At 43.1% G+C, this 13,204-nt stretch overlaps 1 protein-coding gene across 3 annotated transcripts in view; it reads right to left on the bottom strand.

Moving 5' to 3' along the window:
• Positions 1-13,204, bottom strand: part of RB195_012620 (uncharacterized protein) — a gene marked incomplete at both ends in the record, with an annotated part of 62,839 nt that overhangs the window by 40,830 nt on the left and 8,805 nt on the right. For 2 of the 3 annotated variants that reach the window (XM_064202076.1, XM_064202077.1), the window contains 23 exons: positions 614-825; positions 3,783-3,992; positions 4,062-5,280; positions 5,367-5,595; positions 5,641-7,361; positions 7,442-7,959; positions 8,008-8,247; positions 8,312-8,475; positions 8,521-8,781; positions 8,920-9,164; positions 9,230-9,529; positions 9,582-9,628; positions 9,687-10,233; positions 10,326-10,510; positions 10,599-10,758; positions 10,812-11,039; positions 11,089-11,301; positions 11,398-11,540; positions 11,609-11,888; positions 11,948-12,044; positions 12,105-12,241; positions 12,603-12,911; positions 12,976-13,178. In XM_064202076.1, coding sequence (XP_064057957.1) covers positions 614-825; positions 3,783-3,992; positions 4,062-5,280; positions 5,367-5,595; positions 5,641-7,361; positions 7,442-7,959; positions 8,008-8,247; positions 8,312-8,475; positions 8,521-8,781; positions 8,920-9,164; positions 9,230-9,529; positions 9,582-9,628; positions 9,687-10,233; positions 10,326-10,510; positions 10,599-10,758; positions 10,812-11,039; positions 11,089-11,301; positions 11,398-11,540; positions 11,609-11,888; positions 11,948-12,044; positions 12,105-12,241; positions 12,603-12,911; positions 12,976-13,178 — 7,868 coding nt within the window. Of the gene's footprint in view, positions 1-613; positions 826-3,782; positions 3,993-4,061; positions 5,281-5,366; positions 5,613-5,640; positions 7,362-7,441; positions 7,960-8,007; positions 8,248-8,311; positions 8,476-8,520; positions 8,782-8,919; positions 9,165-9,204; positions 9,540-9,581; positions 9,629-9,686; positions 10,234-10,325; positions 10,511-10,598; positions 10,759-10,811; positions 11,040-11,088; positions 11,302-11,397; positions 11,551-11,608; positions 12,045-12,104; positions 12,242-12,483; positions 12,563-12,602; positions 12,912-12,975; positions 13,179-13,204 lie in introns of all 3 variants that reach the window. The other variant, XM_064202075.1, reaches the window with a different exon arrangement.

Here is a 13,204-nt window from a genome sequence, read left to right as displayed (position 1 = left end):
TATTCGTGGAAAAAGGACTGCTCCTGCAGAAAAACTCTGCGACCGCTGCCCTTAGGCTGCAACTTCTCTCCTGCATCGTGTCTTTTCTGCATGATATCCATTGGCTTCGTTTATTTGAAGTATTTTCAAACAATCGACTTATGAAATTTCTGCGTGTACTACCTTTTTGAAGCGAACGAATTTAATTAGTCACTTTCTTGTTTCCTTTCGGTGTTGTACGATAACCATGAGTGAGGAGCATGCACGTTTAAAGGCATCACCCCACGAATCTGAGGTGGTGCAGATTTCGGGTGGAGTATTCGTATACAGGATGGGAGACTACGGAGAGGGGGGTGATTCCGTCCATTTCTTCCTAATTGCCGTAAAAAACGGCACGGAAGATGCGGCGCCGCACAAGGCTGGCGCGCTCCAGTCGAACTCTCTGTAGAAAATAGTGCGCCAAAACGCCTGAAGCAGTATCTTCCGGGCCTTTTTTTAAGGCAATTAGGAGGAAATGGACGGAATCACCCCCTCTCCGTAGTCTCCCATCCCGTATACGAATACTCCACCTGAAATCTGCACCACCTCAGATTCGTGGGGTGATGCCTTTAATGTTACGTATGTTTCAGCTTACCTGAGCAGCACTGGTAAGGCCGTAGGCGTCGATACCGTCTTCTTCAGTAATCGAGTCCAACAGCACATCAACTTCAATACCTTCCTCCTCACAGCTAGCCACACTAAGACTGTTCTCATCGAAATCATAGAAGTTCAAGTCGACAAGTGCATCTGTTTTGGCACTCTCCTCGCCAGCTTCAATATCGATCTCGACACAGATCTCGCTAGTGCCTGAAAATCAACGTAATTGTGGTTGTCTAAATACCTTCCAAAATGTTTGTTTTTGAGGAGCCGTGAAGCCAGTGAGTGAGAAAGAGGACATTTGTTACTCACAAGAAATTATTCATAACAACCAGAATTATTCTTCATTTATAGTTGTGTGGAATCATTCACGTTATTTTTTTTTTCAATTTTCTTTGTTTGTTTCAAAACACTACTATATGATGTGTATTAGACTATTATTTGAGATGCCGGTTGTTGTTCTTCAAATAGGAGGAATTCCGTTGTGGTGGATAAGAATTTGGAGGAATATAGAGGAGAGTCACAAAAGATTTTCTGTCGTGATATAAGGGTAATAATAACCCCTTACCTCTGCTTCAAAAGTGTCAGCATTTGCGCAGGTGTAACACTTTTCTTCCTTGAAATGAAGCACTACAATTTTAATGGAAGTTTATAGGTTGATTCTATATTTATAGTGGGGTCAAAATGACATGACGATCGATTGCTTAAAGGCATCGCCCTACGAGTCTGAAATGGCATGGATTTTCGTTGGAGTATACCTATATCGGATCGTCGATTATGAATACAGGCGTGATTCCGCCCACCTTCAGAATGCGGTTCCTGGCAACGTCATCTGTTGCAGTTGTCGAAAACCCATTCGGACGAATCGCAGGCGGACGGAGCGCAAACGTTGCGCATTGCAACAGAAGACGTCGTAAGGAACAGCGTTCCGGCCGTCCGTTTACGCTGATATGAGGAGATATGAACGGAATCACCCTCTTCGCCACAATCTATGGACCCCATATAGGCATAACCCGCCTAAAACCCGTACCACCCCAGATTCGTGGGGTGATGCCTTCGAACGAGGGACTTTCTGTGAGCGAGTACTTTTGTTACTTTAAAAGAACTTTGAGTACTTTGAGTACTTTTGTTGGGTTTCAAATCAGTACAGTCAATGTTTCCGTGGAAACGACTATCATGTGCCCGTGACCTGCGTTTGACTGCTCTCGGCAAAACGGACAAAACTCAACAAATCAATCGATACCGTGCCATAAGCCACTGCCGCAAGTTTTCGCTGAAACCACAGCCAGGTTTCTTTGTGCTGATATTGTAGGGTTCTTATCATTAGTAATTGTGCTCTATGGAAGTGTCAGTTTCCTTAATTTTTATTACATTCCTCATTCATGACCAAATCAAACAAGAATGGAAAAGGTTTCATAAGATATAGCGAGTCACAAAGGGGTAACCAGTGAACCGAGTCCATAAAGTCGAGCAGTTTGTTTACCATATGCGTGCTTGTCTTCTGTCAACATGAACCAATGAGATTTTACTTGTTCTAGAGCAAAACTGCATCCTGGTCAATAAAATCTATCTAATCGGTGAACGAGTGGAGAATTCCGTAACGAGAACTTCCGTATGTTTCCTATTGTAAAGTGCATGTGTGCAGATTTTGTTTCTTTTTTTCTTTTCTTCCCGCAGCTTGTTTTTTTTTCTCGCTGTTGTTTTCTTTTTCTTCTTTTTCTTTTGCCCCTTTTTGTTTATGGGAAGGGGCTTATGTCGTGGAGTCTCGAACTCAGCTTGACCTCTTTTCTTTCTGCATTTGTAGTTTTCGATCATTTTTTTCACATGTAGCAATGCATGAACGGGATTTCTAGCTTTATCGTTTTATATTGTTGCTTTTATTTTGTTGATGGGGCAGCTCTAAGATCTTAGTTTGTAGGAACTCAATTTCTGTTAAAGGCATCACCCCACGAATCTGAGGTGTTGCAGATTTCAGGTGGTGTATTCTTATAAGGGATATTAGATTATGGAGAGGAGGGTGATTCCGTCCATTTCCTTCTAATTGTCGTAAAAAAAACGGCTCGGAAGATGCGCCGCCGCACAAGGCTGGCGCGCTCCAGTCGAACTCCTTGTAGGAAAATGGTGCGCGAGAACGCCCGAAGCCGTGTCTTCCGGCCGTTTTATACGGCAATTAGGAAGAAATGGAATCACTCTCCTCTCCTTAATCTACGATCCCGTATACGAATACTCCATCTGAAATCCGTACCAGCTCAGATTCGTGGAGTGATGCCTTAATTTATGAGTAATTGCGCATGATCAATGTTTGTTGTAATCGGCGCTTAACTAGAAACCCCAAAATTTTTTCCTCTCTTTCTGTTGAACAAAGATCACATGAGATCAAAACAAGATCGTCTTCTAAGAGGAAAACAAATTATCCTGTTTTGATCTCCGGGAGATTAAGGGAGAAGTGATTTGCTAAGACTAGGTCCTATTCAAGAGATATTACGTGAAAAGAATAATGAAAACCCACAAGAAAACCGAAAAGAAACGAGGTCTGGGAAGTTATCGTAATCACATGGTATTAGCTGTTTACAACGGGACCCGCTCTGTTATGCTCGAAGTTTACAAAGACGAAAAACGTTTTGGAGGATAATTATGGGCCTGGAATATTCCATTAAATCTCGTAAAGTAGTGCTTCATGTGTGTAATTTGTATCAACTTTAAGATATAGTATATATTTAATCAAGTGGATTGCTATCTGCTAAACCTACAAACCTTTACTAGCTCTTTGATTTGATCAATGAGAAAAGCCCAGTGCTAGAATATAAAGTTTTCTGAACCTTTGTAACATTTTTAGATGGTAATTGTAGTGCGTTAGATAGCTGTAAAATAAGGTAAATAAGTGTTCGTGAAAAAAAGAGGAATAAATTATTTTGTCTCGGTCTGCTATTACAGAATTTTCCATACGAACATCTCATAAAATGATGCTTCATGGATTTCTTTCTGGCATAAAAAGGTTATGATGTATAGGACATGGACCAAACAACTGTTGTGACCCACCGACCTTAATTACGTCTGATAAGTAGATAATAGAACTATCACTGTTGCTGTCATTGTTACTAACACAGAAATGACTGAGAATTCTCCTATGTGGAAATGATTTTTCGGAGGATAAATTAAGCACATACCTGAAAGAGTCCTTTTTCTGGAGAAGTTAACCTCCAAGTTATCAGTTTTGGATGGCGCACGTCTTTGAATGTGATCATCATCATGCTCGTCGGAAGGTGTGACCTTGATTTCCACCTTGTCTCGCTTGGCAGACTTCTTCTTCTTCTTCTTCCTCTTCTTCCCATCGTCTTGTTTGATAATTGCCGCTTCGGTAACATCAGTAACTGCTACTAAAGGAAAAAAAGAATGAAAATATATGTTAATAGTAGCTAAAAGTTATAACAGGTTCATAAACTAACCATTATCATCATCTTCCGGCAAAAGACTATCTGAACTCGGTTTCCTTTCAAATATTATTCCAATTCCTATTTTTTCAGTTCTCTGTTTGACTAATGAAGCAGAACATGTTACTTCCTCCAGAGATGGTTCACGAACAACGATCCATAATCTTTCGTTGTTCACTACATTTCCACAGAAGGATGCACAATCCTCCTCTGTGAAAACAGAGGAAAAACAAGCTGACACTTCAACATCGCCAGCTTTCAAATCCTGCTCAGGCTCGAACTGCATCTGCTCTTCATCACTCTTTTCCATCGTTTCTTCCTTCCTCGCTTCCTCTAACTTTAACTTCTCCTGTTTAGCCTTCAACTCTTCCTTCCGCTTCTCTTCCTTAGGTTTCACCTCTTCCTTCGCCTTGACTTCTTCCTTAGGCTTCTCTTCCTTCTTCTTTTTGTCCTCTTCCTTCGGTTTAACCTCTTCTTTCGGCATCTCTTCCGTTGGTTTAACTTCCTCTTTTGGCTTCTCTTCCTTAGGTTTCACCTCTTCCTTCGGCTTGACTTCTTCCTTAGGCTTCTCTTCCTTCTTCTTTTTGTCCTTTTCCTTTGGTTCAACCTCCTCCTTCGGCTTCTCTTCCGTTGGTTTAACTCCCTCTTTTGACTTCTCTTCCTTAGGTTTCACCTCTTCCTTCGGCTTGACTTCTTCCTTAGGCTTCTCTTCCTTCTTCTTCTTTTTGTCCTCTTCCTTTGGTTTAACCTCCTCTTTCGGCTTCTCTTCCTTAGGTTTAACCTCCTCTTTCGGCTTCTCTTCCTCAGGTTTCAACTCTTCCTTCGGCTTGACCTCTTCCTTAGGCTTCTCTTCCTTCTTCTTCTTCTTGTCCTCTTCCTTCGGTTTAACCTCCTCTTTCGGCTTCTCTTCCTCAGGTTTCAACTCTTCCTTTGGCTTGACCTCTTCCTTAGGCTTCTCTTCCTTCTTCTTCTTCTTGTCCTCTTCCTTCGGTTTAACCTCCTCTTTCGGCTTCTCTTCCTCAGGTTTCAACTCTTCCTTTGGCTTGACCTCTTCCTTAGGCTTCTCTTCCTTCTTCTTCTTTTTGTCCTCTTCCTTTGGTTTAAACTCCTCCTTCGGCTTCTCTTCCGTTGGTTTAACTCCCTCTTTTGACTTCTCTTCCTTAGGTTTCACCTCTTCCTTCGGCTTGACTTCTTCCTTAGGCTTCTCTTCCTTCTTCTTCTTTTTGTCCTCTTCCTTCCTGGCTTCTCTTCTTTAGGTTTAACTTCTCCTCTTTCGGCTTCTCTTCCTTTTCTTCTTTTTTCCTCTGGTTTAGGTTTGACCTCTTCTTTCGGCTTCTCTTCCTTTGGTTTAACCTCCTCTTTCGGCTTCTCTTCCTTAGGTTTCACTTCTTCCTTAGGCTTCTCTTCCTTCTTCTTCTTTTTGTCCTCTTCCTTCGGTTTGACCTCTTCTTTCGGCTTCTCTTCCTTCGGTTTGACCTCCTCTTTCGGCTTCTCTTCCTTCGGTTTAACCTCCTCTTTCGGCTTCTCTTCCTCAGGTTTCAACTCTTCCCTCGGCTTGACTTCTTCCTTAGGTTTCTCTTCCTTCTTTGTTTACTTCTTCCTTGGCTTCTCTTCCTTAGGTTTCTTCTTTCCTTTCGGCTTCTCTTCCTTTGGTTTCACCTCTTCCTTCGGCTTGACTTCTTCCTTTGGCTTGACTTCTTCCTTAGGCTTCTCTTCCTTCTTCTTCTTTTTGTCCTCTTCCTTTGGTTTAACCTCCTCTTTCGGCTTCTCTTCTTTAGGTTTCACTTCTTCCTTAGGCTTCTCTTCCTTCTTCTTCTTTTTGTCCTCTTCCTTCGGTTTAACCTCTTCTTTCGGCTTCTCTTCCTTTGGTTTAACCTCCTCTTTCGGCTTCTCTTCCTTAGGTTTCACTTCTTCCTTAGGCTTCTCTTCCTTCTTCTTCTTTTTGTCCTCTTCCTTTGGTTTAACCTCCTCTTTCGGCTTGTCTTCCTTCGGTTTAACCTCCTCTTTCGGCTTCTCTTCCCCAGGTTTCAACTCTTCCTTCGGCTTGACTTCTTCCTTAGGTTTCTCTTCCTTCTTCTTCTTTTTGTCCTCTTCCTTTGGTTTAACCTCCTCTTTCGGCTTGTCTTCCTTAGGTTTAACCTCCTCTTTCGGCTTCTCTTCTTTAGGTTTCACTTCTTCCTTAGGCTTCTCTTCCTTCTTCTTCTTTTTGTCCTCTTCCTTTGGTTTAACCTCCTCTTTCGGCTTCTCTTCCTCAGGTTTCAACTCTTCCCTCGGCTTGACTTCTTCCTTAGGTTTCTCTTCCTTCTTCTTCTTCTTGTCCTCTTCCTTAGGTTTCATCTCTTCTTTCGGCTTCTCTTCCTCTGGTTTCACTTCTTCCTTCGGCTTGACTTCTTCCTTTGGCTTGACTTCTTCCTTAGGCTTCTCTTCCTTCTTCTTCTTTTTGTCCTCTTCCTTTGGTTTAACCTCCTCTTTCGGCTTCTCTTCCTTAGGTTTCAACTCTTCCTTAGGTTTCACTTCTTCCTTAGGCTTCTCTTCCTTCTTCTTCTTCTTGTCCTCTTCCTTTGGTTTAGCCTCCTCTTTCGGCTTCTCTTCCTTAGGTTTCAACTCTTCCTTAGGTTTCATCTCTTCTTTCGGCTTCTCTTCCTCTGGTTTCACTTCTTCCTTCGGCTTGACTTCTTCCTTCGGCTTGACTTCTTCCTTAGGCTTCTCTTCCTTCTTCTTCTTTTTGTCCTCTTCCTCTGGTTTCACTTCTTCCTTCGGCTTGACTTCTTCCTTCGGCTTGACTTCTTCCTTAGGCTTCTCTTCCTTCTGCTTCTTTTTGTCCTCTTCCTTTGGTTTAGCCTCCTCTTTCGGCTTGTCTTCCTTAGGTTTAACCTCCTCTTTCGGCTTCTCTTCCTTCGGTTTAACCTCCTCTTTCGGCTTCTCTTCCCCAGGTTTCAACTCTTCCTTCGGCTTGACTTCTTCCTTAGGTTTCTCTTCCTTCTTCTTCTTTTTGTCCTCTTCCTTCGGTTTAACCTCTTCTTTCGGCTTCTCTTCCTTTGGTTTAACCTCCTCTTTCGGCTTCTCTTCCTCAGGTTTCAACTCTTCCTTCGGCTTGACTTCTTCCTTCGGCTTGACTTCTTCCTTAGGCTTCTCTTCCTTCTTCTTCTTTTTGTCCTCTTCCTTTGGTTTAACCTCCTCTTTCGGCTTGTCTTCCTTAGGTTTCATCTCTTCTTTCGGCTTCTCTTCCTCAGGTTTCAACTCTTCCTTCGGCTTGACTTCTTCCTTTGGCTTGACTTCTTCCTTAGGCTTCTCTTCCTTCTTCTTCTTTTTCCTCTTTCTTGGCTTCTCTTCTTTAGGTTTCCTTCCTTCTTTCTCTTGCTTCTTCTTCCTTCTTTCTCTTCCTTAGGTTTCACTTCTTCCTTAGGCTTCTCTTCCTCAGGTTTCAACTCTTCCCTCGGCTTGACTTCTTCCTTCGGCTTGACTTCTTCTTTAGGTTTCTCTTCCTTCTTCTTCTTCTTGTCCTCTTCCTTAGGTTTCATCTCTTCTTTCGGCTTCTCTTCCTCTGGTTTCACTTCTTCCTTCGGCTTGACTTCTTCCTTTCTCTTCCTTAGGCTACTCTCTTCCTTCTTCTTCTTTTTGCCTCTTCCTCTGGGTTTCACTTCTTCCTTCTTCCTTCGGCTTGACTTCTTCCTTAGGCTTCTCTTCCTTCTTCTTTCTTCTTGTCCTCTTCCTTTCCTAGGTTTAACCTCCTCTTTCGGCTTCTCTTCCTTCGGTTTCAACTCTTCCTTCGGCTTGACTTCTTCCTTAGGTTTCTTCTCTTCCTTTGGCTTCTTTAATCCTCCTTCTTCTTTTAACCTCCTCTTTCGGCTTCTCTTCTTCCTTAGGTTTAACTTCCTTCTTTTTGCTTCCTTCCTTCTCTTTCGGCTTCTTCCTTAGGTTTAACCTCCTCTTTCGGTCTTCCTTCTTCTTCTTTTTCAACTCTTCCTTTTCTTCTTCTCTTCTTTTCTTCTTGTCTTCTCTTCCTCAGGTTTCACCTCTTCCTTCACTTCTTCCTTCGGCTTGACTTCTTCCTTAGGCTTCTCTTCCTTCTTCTTCTTTTTGTCCTCTTCCTCTGGTTTCACCTCTTCCTTCGGCTTGACTTCTTCCTTAGGCTTCTCTTCCTTCTTCTTCTTCCTTGGTCCCTTCCTTCCTTCTTTCACCTCTTCTTCGGCTTCTCTTCCTCAGGTTTCAACTCTTCCTTCGGCTTGACTTCTTCCTTAGGTTTCTGCTTGCCTTCTTCTTACTTCTTCCTTCCTTTGGTTTAACCTCCTCTTTCGGCTTGTCTTCCTTAGGTTTAACCTCCTCTTTCGGCTTCTCTTCCTTAGGTTTCACTTCTTCCTTATTCTCTTCCTTCTTCTTCTTTTTGCCTCTTCCTTTGGCTTCCCCTTCCTTTCTTCTTCTTCTTCCTCTTCCTTTGGTTTAACCTCCTCTTTCGGCTTCTCTTAGGTTTCACCTCCTTCTTTTCAGCTTCAACTCTTCCTTCTGCTTGACTTCTTCCTTAGGCTTCTCTTCCTTCTTCTTCTTTCTTCTTCCTTCTTCGGTTTCACCTCCTCTTCCCTCTCTTCCTCGGCTTACCTCTTCCTTCGGCTTCTTCCTTAGGTTTCTTCTCTTCTTTTTGTCCTCTTCCTTTGGTTTAACTCTCCTCTTCTTCGGCTTGACTTCCTTAGGCTCTTCTTCTTCTTCTTTTTGTCCTCTTCCTCTTTCGGCTTGACTTCTTCCTTAGGTTTCAACTCTTCCTTCTTCTTCTTTTGTCCTCTTCCTTTGGTTTAACCTCCTCTTTCGGCTTCTCTTCCTTTAGGTTTAACCTCCTCCTTTCGGCTTTCTCTTCCTTCAGGCTTCCTCTTCCTTCAACTCTTCTTCCTTCGGCTTGACTTCTTCAGCTTCTCTTCCTTCTTTTTTGTCCTCTTCCTTTGGTTTAACCTCCTCTTTCGGCTTGTCTTCCTTAGGTTTAACCTCCTCTTTCGGCTTCTCTTCTTTAGGTTTCACTTCTTCCTTAGGCTTCTCTTCCTTCTTCTTCTTTTTGTCCTCTTCCTTTGGTTTAACCTCCTCTTTCGGCTTCTCTTCCTTCGGTTTAACCTCCTCTTTCGGCTTCTCTTCCTTTGGTTTAACTTCCTCTTTCGGCTTCTCTTCCTTTCACCTCCTCTTCTCTCCTTCGGTTTAACTCTTCCTTCGGCTTCTCTCTTCCTTAGGTTTCTCTTCCTTCCTTGACTTCTTCTTTTCTTCTTCTTCTTCTTCTTGTTTTCCTCTTCCTTCTTCTTTCGGCTTCTCTTTCTTCCTTGCTTGACTTCTTCCTTAGGCTTCTCTTCCTTCTTCTTCTTCTTCTTGTCCTCCTCATCTGGTTTCACTTCTTCCTTCGGCTTGACTTCTTCCTTAGGCTTCTCTTCCTTCTTCTTCTTGTCCTCTTCCTTAGGTTTAACTTCCTCTTTCGGCTTCTCTTCCTTCGGTTTAACTTCTTCCTTAGGCTTAACTTTCCTTCTTTCACTTCCTTCCTTTCACTTCTTCCTTCTGCTTCACCTCTTCCTTAGGTTTCTCTTCCTTCTTTCTTCTTTCTCTTCCTCTTCCTTAGGTTTAACCTCCTCTTTCCTTCTCTTCCTTCTCTTCCTCTTCCTTTGGTTTAACCTCCTCTCCTTAGGTTTAACCTCCTCTTTCGGCTTCTCTTCTTCCTTCGGCTTGACTTCTTCCTTAGGCTTCTCTTCCTTCTGCTTCTTTTTGTGTCCTCTTCCTTTGGTTTAGCCTCCTCTTTCGGCTTGTCTTCCTTAGGTTTAACCTCCTCTTTCGGCTTCTCTTCCTTCGGTTTCAACTCTTCCTTCGGCTTGACTTCTTCCTTAGGTTTCACTTCTTCCTTAGGCTTCTCTTCCTTCTTCTTCTTTTTGTCCTCTTCCTTTGGTTTAGCCTCCTCTTTCGGCTTCTCTTCCTTAGGTTTAACCTCCTCTTTCGGCTTCTCTTCCTTAGGTTTCAACTCTTCCTTCGGCTTGACTTCTTCCTTAGGCTTCTCTTCCTTCTTCTTCTTGTCCTCTTCCTTTGGTTTAACCTCCTCTTTCGGCTTCTCTTCCTTAGGTTTCACTTCTTCCTTAGGCTTCTCTTCCTTCTTCTTCTTTTTGTCCTCTTCCTTTGGTTTAACCTCCTCTTTCGGCTTCTCTTCCTTCGGTTTAACTCCTCTTCCTTCCTTCCGGCTTCACTTCTCTTCCTTCGGCTTCACTTCTTCCTTAGGCTTCTCTTCCTTCCTTCTTCTTCTTTTTCCTCTTCCTTTGGTTTAACCTCCTCTTTCGGCTTCTCTTCCTTAGGTTTAACCTCTTCCTTCGGCTTCTCTTCCTTCTTTCTTCCTTCTCTTCTCTTCCTCTTCCTTGGTTTCTCACTCTTCCTTCTCTTCCTTTTAACCTCCTCTTTCGGCTTCTCTTCTTCAGGTTTCAACTCTTCCTTCGGCTTCTCTTCTTCTTTCCTTCCTTAGGCTTCTCTTCCTTCTTCTTCTTTTGACTTCTTCCTTAGGTTTATCTTCCTTCTTTCGTCTTTCTCCTCTTCCTTTGGTTTAACCTCCTCTTTCGGCTTCTCTTCCTTCAGGTTTAACCTCCTCTTTCAACTTCTCTTCCTTCGGCTTCACTTCTCCCTTCCTTGGCTTCCTCCTCTCTTCTTCCTTCGGTTTAACCTCCTCCTTCTTCTCTTCCTTAGGCTTCTCCTCCTTCTTGACTTCTTCCTTAGGCTTCTCTCTTCCTTCCTTCTTCTTTTTCCGTCTTCCTTAGGTTTAACCTCCTCTTTCGGCTTCTCTTCCTTCGGTTTCAACTCTTCCTTCGGCTTGACTTCTTCCTTAGGTTTCTCTTCCTTCTTCTTCTTTTTGTCCTCTTCCTTTGGTTTAACCTCCTCTTTCGGCTTGTCTTCCTTAGGTTTAACCTCTTCTTTCGGCTTCTTCTTCCTTCCTCTTCTTCTTCCTTCCTTCTCTCTCTTCCCTCTTCCTTCTTCCTTCTTCTTCTCTTCTCTCTTCCTTAGGTTTAACCTCTTCTTTCGGCTTCTCTTCCTTTGGTTTAACCTCCTCTTTCGGCTTCTCTTCCTTAGGTTTCAACTCTTCCTTTGGCTTGACTTCTTCCTTAGGTTTCTCTTCCTTCTTCTTCTTTTTGTCCTCTTCCTTTGGTTTAACCTCCTCTTTCGGCTTGTCTTCCTTAGGTTTAACCTCCTCTTTCGGCTTCTCTTCCTTAGGTTTCAACTCTTCCTTAGGCTTCTCTTCCTTCTTCTCTCTTCTTCCCTTTCACTTCTTCCTTCGGCTTACCTCTTCCTTCTTCTCTCTTTCTCTTCCTTAGGTTTATCTTCCTTCTTTCGGCTTCTCTTCCTTAGGTTTAACCTTCCCTCTTTTCGGCTTCTCTTCCTTAGGTTTCAACCTCTTTTCCTTCGGCTTGACTTCTTCCTTAGGCTTCTTCTTCTTCTTCTTCTTCTTCCTTTGGTCCTCTTCCTTCTTCTTAGGTTTAACCTCCTCTTTCGGCTTCTCTTCCTTTGTCTTAACCTCCTCTTTCGGCTTCTCTTTCCTTAGGTTTCAACTCTTCCTTCGGCTTGACTTCTTCCTTCGGCTTCTTCTTCTTCTTGTCTTCTTCTTCCTTCCTTAGGTTTAACTTCTTCCTTCTTCGGCTTCTTCTTCTTGTCCTCTTCCTTAGGTTTAACCTCCTCTTTCGGCTTCTCTTCCTTAGGTATCAACTCTTCCTTCGGCTTGACTTCTTCCTTACTCCTTCTTCCTTGGCCTCTTCCTTCTTCCTTCTTCTTCTTGTCCTCTTCCTTTGGTTTAACCTCCTCTTTCGGCTTCTCTTCCTTTGGTTTAACCTCCTCTTTCGGCTTCTCTTCCTCAGGTTTCAACTCTTCCTTCGGCTTGACTTCTTCCTTCGGCTTGACTTCTTCCTTACCTTCTCCTCTTCTTCTTCTTCTTCTTCCTCTTTCGTCTTCTCTTCCTTAGGTTTCACTTCTTCCTTAGGCTTCTCTTCTTCTTCTTCTTGTCCTCTTCTTTGGTTTAACCTCCTCTTTCGGCTTCTCTTCTTCTTCTTTCACTTAACCTTCCTTCACTCTTCTTCTTCCTTCTTCCTTCTTCCTTTGGGTTTCAACTCTTCCTTCGGCTTGACTTCTTCCTTAGGCTTCTCTCTTCCTTCTTCTTCTTCTTTTCCCTCTTCCTTTGGTTTAACCTCCTCTTTCGGCTTCTCTTCCTTAGGTTTAACCTCTTCCTTCGGCTTCTTCTTCCTTAGGTTTCAACTCTTCCTTCGGCTTCTTCTTCCTTCTTCTTCTTCTTCCTTAGGCTTCTCTTCCTTCTTCTTCTTTTCGCCTCTTCTTTTTCTCCTCTTCCTTAGGTTTCACTTCTTCTTGCTTCTTCCTTAGGCTTCTCTTCCCTCTTCTTCTTCTCTCCCTGGCTTTAACCTCCTCTTTCGGCTTCTCTTCCTTAGGTTTCAACCTCCTTCCTTCGGCTTCTTTCCTTCTTCTTTTCCCTTAGGCTTCTCTTCCTTCTTCTTCTTCTTGTCCTCTTCCCTTGTCTTAACCTCCTCTTTCGGCTTCTCTTCCTTATGGTTTAACCTCCTCTTTCGGCTTCTCTTCCTTCGGTTTCACCTCTTCCTTTCGGCTTGACTTCTTCCTTAGGCTTCTCTTCCTTCGTCTTCTCTTCTCTTGGTTCCTCTTCCCTTCTTCCTTAGGCTTCTCTTCCTTCTTCTTCTTGTCCTCTTCCTTAGGTTTAACTTCCTCTTTCGGCTTCTCTTCCTTTGGTTTAACCTCCTCTTTCGGCTTCTCTTCCTTAGGTTTCAACTCTTCCTTCGGCTTGACTTCTTCCTTAGGCTTCTCTTCCTTCTCCTCTTCCTTCGGTTTAACCTCCTCTTTCGGCTTCTCTTCCTTTGGTTTAACCTCCTCTTTCGGCTTCTCTTCCTTCGGGTTTCAACTCTTCCTTAGGCTTCACTTCTTCCTTCGGCTTCTCTTCTTCTTCTTCTTCTTCTGGCTCTTCCTTTGGTTTAACTTCTTCCTCTTTCGTCTTGCCTTCTCTTTCTTTCCTTCTTCTCTTCCTCTCTTCCTCTTTCACTTCTTCCCCTTCAGGTTTAACACCTCCTCTTTCGGCTTCTCTTCCTCTTCGTTTCAACTCTTCCTTCGGCTTGACTCTTCTTCCTTAGGCTTCTTCCTTCTTCTTTCCT

This window comes from Necator americanus, chromosome V (genome assembly GCF_031761385.1).
Source record: "Necator americanus strain Aroian chromosome V, whole genome shotgun sequence".
Lineage (NCBI taxonomy): Eukaryota > Metazoa > Nematoda > Chromadorea > Rhabditida > Ancylostomatidae > Necator > Necator americanus.
This window is presented reverse-complemented; position numbering and strand designations above follow the sequence as displayed.